At 44.6% G+C, this 8,626-nt stretch overlaps 1 protein-coding gene across 1 annotated transcript; it reads right to left on the bottom strand.

The window, feature by feature from the left end:
- Positions 1–609: 609 nt before the first annotated feature.
- Positions 610–7,748, bottom strand: LOC132765086 (erythroblast NAD(P)(+)--arginine ADP-ribosyltransferase-like). The gene is made up of 4 exons (XM_067470586.1): positions 7,720–7,748; positions 5,847–6,012; positions 4,666–5,359; positions 610–725 (listed from the first exon to the last, which is right to left on the bottom strand). The coding sequence occupies exons 1-4, from the start codon at positions 7,746–7,748 to the stop codon at positions 610–612; spliced, it is 1,005 nt and encodes a 334-aa protein (XP_067326687.1).
- Between the last annotated feature and the right edge of the window lie 878 nt (positions 7,749–8,626).

Raw genomic sequence — 8,626 nt, 5'->3', positions numbered from 1 at the left:
TATTATTATTATTATTTTACTGAAACAAAATCAGTGTGTCGCAGCAAACGAAATATATATTCTGGATTTTGTATTATTGTTATTATTATTGTTGTTGTTATTATTATTATTATTTTTCTAACATAAAAACACAGTATCTCGCAGCAAGTGAGATATACAAATTGCAGCAAACGAGATATATATGCTGGATTTTGTATGATTATGATTATGATTATTATTATTTTACAAACATTAAAACCCAGTATCTTGAAGCAAACATGTTGCAGCAAACAAGATATATATGCAGAGAAGGAAAGACGTTGGGACAAAGAGCTGGAACCTGTTGAAATACAAGGGGAAAAAAAAGATTAATCCAGCTTCCTTCTTCCAGCTCGAAAATCCCATCATCCCACAAGTCTAAATGCGAGACCAATGGCTTCCTTGACTGGATCAATCCACTCATAATGAGGTCCTTTTTACATTTTAATTCTGCTAACCGGGGCTGATAAATGGTAATTGCCACATATTCCTGCCACATAGGACTGACTTTGCTGGGCCTGGAGTGCTTCAGCATTCCTTTGCTGGCCCTCGGAGGCATCTCCATCTGGTGATCCCTTCCCCTCCTTTCATTTACATGAATGGATGATTTGTGCAAGTGCATCGTGCAGCCTTCCTACCATTGCACATGACAGCCTGGTAGTCATCATCTATTTGTCGTAAGGCAGCAAGGGCTCGCAAGTCCATTCCTAAGAGATATTGAGTGCCTCTTGTTGACACTGACAGAGGCACCTTTGATGTTTGGGTGGAACTCCATAAGTGGCTAACAGCAGGAAGGTGGCAACATAAAGGAGTGGATTTGTTTATGTATTTATTTACAGTATTTATATCCCGCTCTTCTCACCCAGAAGGGGACTCAGCGCAGCCTTACCAAAAGGGAGATATTTGATTCGGATGGATGGATGGGAGTTTCTCAAGAGTGAAATACTCAAGGCGCAGTTGCAAACTGTGCCAACAAAAAGAAAAAATAGGACAAGTGCAAAGAAGCCAGAATAGATGTCCAAAGAACTACTAACTGTGCTGAGACACAAAAGAGACATGCACAAGAACTGGAAAAAGGGAGAAATCACCAAAGAAGAATTCAAACAAATAGCCAACACCTGTAGGGAAAAGGTCCGCAAGGCTAAAGCACAAAACAAGCTCAGGCTTGCCAGGGACATTAAAAACAATAAAAAGGGATTCTTTTCTTATGTCAGTAGAAAAAGGAAAAACAAGGAGGCGATAGGGACTCTTCGAGGAGAAGATGGAGCAATGCCAACAGGGGATGATAGGAAAAAGACAGAACTACTAAATACCTTCTTTGCCTCGGTGTTCTCACAAAAAGAAATTCATCTTCAACCTCAGCAAGACAGAGTAGATGAGGGATTTGAGGACATCCAACCCCAAATTGGGAAACAAGTCATACAGGAATACCTGGCCGCTCTAAATGAGTTCAAGTCCCCTTTCAGGGCCAGATCAACTACACCCAAGAGTATTGAAGGAACTAGCGGAAGTCATTTCGGAACCATTGGCAACCATCTTTGAGAGTTCTTGGAGAACAGGAGAAGTTCCAGCAGATTGGAGGAGGGCCAATGTGGTCCCAATCTTCAAGAAGGGAAAAAAGGACGACCCAAACAATGACCAATGTCCAGTCAGCCTCACGTCGATACCAGGCAAGATTCTGGAAAAGATTGTTAAGGAAGTGGTCTGCAAACACTTAGAAACAAATGCGGTCATTGCTAAGAGTCAACATGGATTTATCAAAAACAAGTCATGCCAGACTCATCTGATCCCTTTTTTCGATAGAGTTACAAGCTGGGTAGATGCGGGGAATGCCGTGGATGGAGCTTACCTGGATTTCAGGAAGGCCTTCTTTGACAAGGTCCCCCATGACTTCTGGCAAGGAAACTAGTCCAATGTGGGCGAGGCAAAACTACGGTGAGGTGGATCTGTAATTGGTTAAATGGACGAACACAGAGGGTGATTCTCCCCAAGGCTTCCTCTTTATCCTGGAAAGAAGTGACGAGTGGAGTGCCACAAGCAGGGTTCTGTCCTGGTCCCGGTCCTGTTCAGGATCTTTATTAATGACTTAGATGAAGGGCGAGAAGGCAGGATCATCAAGTTTGCAGACGACACCAAATTGGGAGGGATAGCCAATACTCCAGAGGACAGGAGAAGGATTCAAAACGATCTTGACAGATTAGAGAGATGAAGGGCCAAAACTAACAAAATGAAGTTCAACAGTGACAAATGCAAGATACTCCACTTTGGCAGGAAAAACAAAATGCAAAGATACAGAATGGGGGACAATGCCTGGCTCGAGAGCAGTACGTGTGAAAAAGATCTTGGAGTCCTCGTGGACAACAAGTTAAACATGAGCCAGGAATGTGATGTGGCAGCTAAAAAAGCCAATGAGATTTTGGCCTGCATCAATAGGAGCATAGTGTCTAGATCTAGGGAAGTAATGCTCCCCATGCTCTATTCTGCTTTGGTTAGACCACACCTGGAATATTGTGCCCAATTCTGGGCACCACAATTCAAGAGAGACATTGACAAGCTGGAATGTGTCCAGAGGAGAGTGACTAAAATGATCAAGGGTCTGGAGAACAAGCCCTATGAGGAGCGGCTTAAGGAGCTGGGCATGTTTAGCCTGAAGAAGAGAAGGCTGAGAGGGGATATGATAGCCATGTATAAATATGTGAGAGGAAGCCACAGGGAGGAGGAAGGAGCAAGCTTGTTTTCTGCTTCCCTGGAGACTAGGACGCGGAACAATGGCTTCAAACTACAAGAGAGGAGATTCCATCTGAATACGAGGAAGAACTTCCTGACTGTGAGAGCCGTTCAGCAGTGGAACTCTCTGCCCCGGAGTGTGGTGGAGGCTCCTTCTTTGGAAGCTTTTAAACAGGGGCTGGATGGCCATCTGTCAGGAGTGCTTTGAATGCAATATTCCTGCTTCTTGGCAGAAAGGGGTTGGACTGGATGGCCCATGAGGTCTCTTCCAACTCTTTGATTCTATGATTCTATGATTCCATAAACATAAAAATAAAACATAAACAGTTGCGTTAAAATCCAAAACAATTAAAACAAGTTAATTTGTTCTCAAGCCTTCTGGACCACTGCTTCTTAAAATGTGGATCCCAACCCCAAAGGTGCCCCATAGCTCAAGGTTGCGGTCATGAAAAATGTGTTAAAGGTAAAAGCTTTCTGAAACCCCCCCCCCCCCCCCCATGCACACATACTTACACAAACCTGTTAGCAACAACATGCTGGGTTTTTCATTGTACCCTGCAAGAAATGCTTCATATGTACTCCACAAAAAGGAATAATCAATCTGTTTAGCAAGTCCAGAAAATGCTGATATATCAGTACATGTTTGGGTTTATATCTATTTTGTATAACCCTATAAGCTAAAGGTTTTCTCCTGACATGAAGTCCAGTCGTGTCCAACTCTGGGGTTGGTGTTTATCTCCATTTCTAAGACGAAGAGCCGGCGTTGTCTGTAGACACCTCCAAGGTCATGTGGCTGGCATGACTGCATGGAGTGCCCTTACCTTTCCGCTGGAGTGGTACCTATTGATCTACTCACATTTGCATGTTTTTGAACTACCAGGTTGACAGAAGCTGTGGCTAACAGCAGAAGCTCACGCCGCTCCATGGATTCGAATCTGTGACCTTTCGATCAACAAGCTCAGCAGCTCAGCACTTTAAACCCACTGTGCCACCAACTGGTATCGAATTAAAAAAATAGTGGATAGTAGGGCTGGGCGGTTTCGTTTCGTAATTTCGTAATTCGTTAAAAATTCGTTATTTTTTTTATAACGAAGCGATAATGAACCATTCAGGAGCAACTAAAAAACAAAACGAATTTTTAAATTCGTTTCGTAATTGTTTCAAATTTGTTTTGTATTCGTTTCGTTATGGTTTTGAAATTGTTTAGTTATTATTTCCGCATGTCTGGGACATGTTTTATAGTTGTTTTTTGTTTAATCAGTGAAAAAAATTATAAATATCACACCAACAGTCAACAACAGAGGGAGAGGGAAGCTTCAGAAGTTCCCCCTGTCCCATATGGAGGTTTTTTAGCATATTGCGCGGTTGCGTCCGCCTTTAACGAATCGATTTGTTATTGTTTCGAAATTGATTCGTATTGTTTTGTAATTTACGAAATTTCGTAAATATCGAACTTTTTAAAAGAAAAATTTCGGAATTCTTTTAAAAATCGAAACGCAAAAAACCCCCAAAAACGAATCGATTTTAGAAACAAATTTTTCCGTGGTTGCCCAGCCCTAGTGGATAGAGGTCATGAGTGGAAAAGTTAAAGAAGCCCTGATCTAAACAATAGTCCAAGTTTGGTGTGAACACCCTTAATGTGGGCATGCTCCGGAGCACATTCACAACTGGCTAAACTGCCTGGACTAGATAAGCCCAAGGCAAGGCCCGTTGGCCACTGCTCCCTCCGTGTGGCTCCGGCTTCTTGGCCTGCATCACTTGACCTCTGATTGTCAGAAGCCGCTGCCTCGGCCCTGCTCCCTTTTACATAGTGACCACATATGTGGCAGTGGCCATATGGCTGGCTGTGCCTCACCCAGAGCTCAGGCAATGGGGCACGGGTCACCTGGTCCAATTTGTGTGAGAGAGTGGGCTTCTTACCTCGCTTTGATTGACAGTTGAAGTTGCTCATATTGCACAAACTGTGGAGAGTGATTTGAGTTTCGTCCTTGCTTTCTACAAACATGAACATTTCGTAAGGTGGGATCAAAACCTCTTCTTGTTCAGGGAAGATAGAGAAGTTGCTGATTTTGGCTCCGTGACAGGTCTTGATTGTGAAGAAAGTGTCCTGCCCAAAGCCCTTTGCAACTGTTTCACTCAGGGATGAAGAAGCAAACTGTCCAAAACGGACAAGGTTATTGGGATCCGAGACAGCGAATCTTACCCCTTCCACACCACGAAACACATCGTAGCAACCAGGTTGGGTGGTCTTCAGTGCCTTGATGGCTTTTGTCAGAAGAAAGTGGAAACTCTTGAAATGGAAGGATGACTTATAGGATTGTCCGCCTGTCAGTATTTCGATGTTGAACTTTGTATACAAATCATAGCGCACATTAGTATAAGCAATGATAGCAATCCCATAGTCATCCTTGAAGCCAGAAGGCAGCGTGAAAGAGCCTTTAATCTTCTTCCAGTGGTTGGCTGCATTTTCCCAGACCGAATGATACGTTGTATTAAAACCATCTGTACTTGTATCCATCAACTTGTTCTCCACTGCAGATGAACAGCCGGAGTACTGGTCATCATATGAATCTGGGGCCATGGTCAATGGAACATCCTTGAGGTCCCATAAATCCTGATTTGAGGGGGAAAAACAACACAGGAAAGCAGCTAGAGCAATCCAAGGATGAAACATGGGATACCTGTAAATGTGTTTCTTCAAGTGGTCATCTGTGAAATTCACACTTATTATTAATAATAATAATTCATTTCTATCCCACTTTTCCCCATAGGTGGGACTCAAAGCGACATACAAAGTTTTAAAAAACACCAATACATATACATCAACAACAAAATACACATGGGTCATCTTGCGCATGCGTAGGCAGTTTCAGACTCCCAAAATGTTGGGAAAGGAATCATTTTGGTAGTAGCCCCGCCCCCTCTCCTCTTGGGTTCTATGTGGGATGGGCACACAAAGTCTGGAAGATGGTGCCACTTATATGATGGATGCCTTCTGGGTGGCATTCAAGATTACCTTCATTGGAACTAAGAGGTTACAAGTGGTTGTACCCTCCAAGCTGTCAGGAAGAGGGAATGGATATCCAGATGTCAAATTTGACCATTCTGTATGTGAGGAGGTCCGGTGTCTGCGGAAGAGGCTCGTAGTTGTGTTCCAATACATTGAGCAGTGGTGCAAGGTTCATTCGCTTTATGAACACCTGTTCCTGCTGGAGAAGGTAGCTGCCAAAACCACGGCTGTCCCTTTCTTTGAGAACAGACTCATCTCTGAAAGGGTGGGGGGACCCACACGGGTGAATTGACGGTTTGCAGACTTTGCTATATGGCTGCATATATGAATATCCAGTTTACCCTGTCTGTTAGGATTTTTGTTAAGGACCAGGACCAGGTGATCAAGGGAACTGGAAGAAACATGTAGAGGAGGCCCTCCAACCAACTGATTAGGAATGCGTCCCTGGAGCAGCAGGGAGACGCCACTGGCTTACGGTGTGCATGGGGTCCTCAGGGACAACAATGTGATGCGGCAGCACAAAAGCCAATGGGATTTTGGCCTGCATCAATAGGAGTCTAGTGTCTAGAACCAGGGAAGTCCTGCTCCCCATGCTCTATTCTACCTTGGTTAGACAACACCTGGAATCACACTGTGTCCAATTCTGGGCACCACAGCTGAAGAGAGATATTGACAAGCTGGAATGTATCCAAAGGAGGACGACTGAAATGATCAAGGGTCTGGAGAACAAACCCTATGAGGAGTGGCTTAAAGAGTTGGGGATGTTTAGCCTGCAGAAAAGAAGCCTCAGTGGAGACATGATAGCCATGTATAAATATGTGAGAGGAAGTCATAGGGAGGAGGGAGCAAGCTTGTTTTCTGCTTCCCTGGAGACTAGGTCATAAAGGAGCAATGGCTTCAAACTACAAGAGAGGAGATTCCATCTGAACATGAGGAAGAACTTCCTGACTGTGAGAGCCGTTCAGCAGTGGAACTCTCTGCCCCGGAGTGTGGTGGAGGCTCCTTCTTTGGAAGCTTTGAAACAGAGGCTGGCTGGCCATCTGTCGGGGGTGATTTGAATGCAATATTCCTGCTTCTTGGCAGAATGGGGTTGGACTGGATGGCCCAGGAGGTCTCTTCCAACTCTATGATTCTATGATTCTATGATTTTATGGAATTGGGGGCAATGAGCTTTTAGGGGAGACTTGGCAACGGTAGTCCACACTCTGGTTGCATCCTGAATAGATTACTGCAATGAACTCTACGTGGGGCTGCCTTTGAAGATGGTTCGGAAACTTCAGCTAGTGCAACGGTTGGCATCCAGGTTACTAACTGGGGTGACATACAGGGAGCATACTATCCCCCTGCTACATCAGCTCCACTGGCTGCCGGTCCATCTCCGAGCCCAATTCAAAGTGCTGGTTCTGACTTATAAAGCTCTATATGGTTCTGGCCCAGCTTACTTGTCCGAACGCATCCACCCCTACATCCCACCTTGTAATCTAAGATCATCCGGGGAGGCCCTGCTCTCACTCCCATCAACAGCGCAAATGCATCTGGTGGGAGATGAGAGACAGAGCCTTCTCAGTGGTGGCCCCCCACCTCTGGGACACACTGCCAATGGAGGTAAGATCAGCCACCTCCCTCCTGGCTTTTCCAAAGAAATTAAAGGCATGGTTTTGGGACCAGGCTTTTGGTCAATAGATGTAAGCAGCACCTTAAAGAGATTTTTTTTTTTGTCGTGTCAGGAGCAACCGCTCCTGTTGTGAGAGAATTGGCCGTCTGCAAGGACGTTGCCCAGGGGATGCCTGGATGATTTTTGATGTTTTATCATCCTTGTGGGAGGCTTCTCTCATGTCCCCGCATGAGGAGCTGGAGCTAATAGAGGGAGCTCATCCGCCTCTCCCCGGATTCAAACCTGTGACCTGTCGGTCTTCAGTCCTGCTGGCACAGGGGTTTAACACACTGCGCCACCGGGGGCTCACCTTAAAGAGATGGATTGGAATGACGACATGATTGACGAGACTGGTTTACTGTTTTAATGATGGCTTATGTATTGTTTTTAATTATGTATTTTTTTAATTTGATATGTTCAATTTGTGATTTTATTGTTGTAATTGTCTTGTAATAGCCTCATAACAGGGCTCACTGTAAGCCGTCCTGAGTCCTCCTTCGGGGGTTGAGAAGTGATGGGGTAGAAATGCGGGAAATAAATTTAAAAATAAATAAAAAATAAAAGATTCATGTCCGGGTGTCCCCACCACTAGAATAGGGTGCATAGCTATAACAGGAGCTGGGCGCAGGGAGCATACAACTCCTCTGCTGTACCAACTCCACTGGCTACCGATTAGCTACTGAGCCCAATTCAAAGTGCTGGCTTTGACCTTTAAAGCCCTAAACGGTTCTGGCCCTACATACCTATCCGAATGCATCTCGCCCTATCAGCCCACCAGGACCCTAAGATCTTCGGGAGAGGCCCTTCTCTCCATCCCGCCTGCTTCACAGGTGCGGCTCGCGGGTACGAGAGATAGGGCCTTTTCTGTGGTGGCCCCGCGGCTTTGGAATGCCCTCCCTACTAAAATAAGATCAGCCACCTCGCTAATGGCATTTCGGAAAAAACTGAAAACCTGGATGTTCCAGCAAGTTTTCAGCTAACCCGACCTGATGATGTTTTGATCATGGATTAGCAATCTCGGACAACGAATTTGGATTGTGACTTTAATTATGAGATGTTCTGGTCTGTATTGGTGGCCCAATACTTCTATGTATGTATATGTATGTATTTTATATTTTAACTTTATATTTGAAACTGGAATATTGTAGTTTTAAATATGCTGTAAACCGCAATGAGTCGCCGTATAGGCTGAGATATTAGCGGTATATAAGCGTACC

This window comes from Anolis sagrei, chromosome 6 (genome assembly GCF_037176765.1).
Source record: "Anolis sagrei isolate rAnoSag1 chromosome 6, rAnoSag1.mat, whole genome shotgun sequence".
Taxonomy (NCBI): Eukaryota; Metazoa; Chordata; class Lepidosauria; order Squamata; family Dactyloidae; genus Anolis; species Anolis sagrei.
This window is presented reverse-complemented; position numbering and strand designations above follow the sequence as displayed.

Excerpts from the sequence above, each read along its gene's own strand:
- LOC132765086 (XM_067470586.1), bottom strand. The coding sequence starts at position 7,748 with ATGTCGTCATTCCAATCCATCTCTTTAAG. Across the intron at positions 6,013-7,719 it reads TTCCAATCCATCTCTTTAAG|AGATGAGTCTGTTCTCAAAG; the intron begins GTGAGCCCCCGG and ends CCACCCTTTCAG. Across the intron at positions 726-4,665 it reads CAACTGTCAATCAAAGCGAG|GAATGGACTTGCGAGCCCTT; the intron begins GTAAGAAGCCCA and ends AATATCTCTTAG.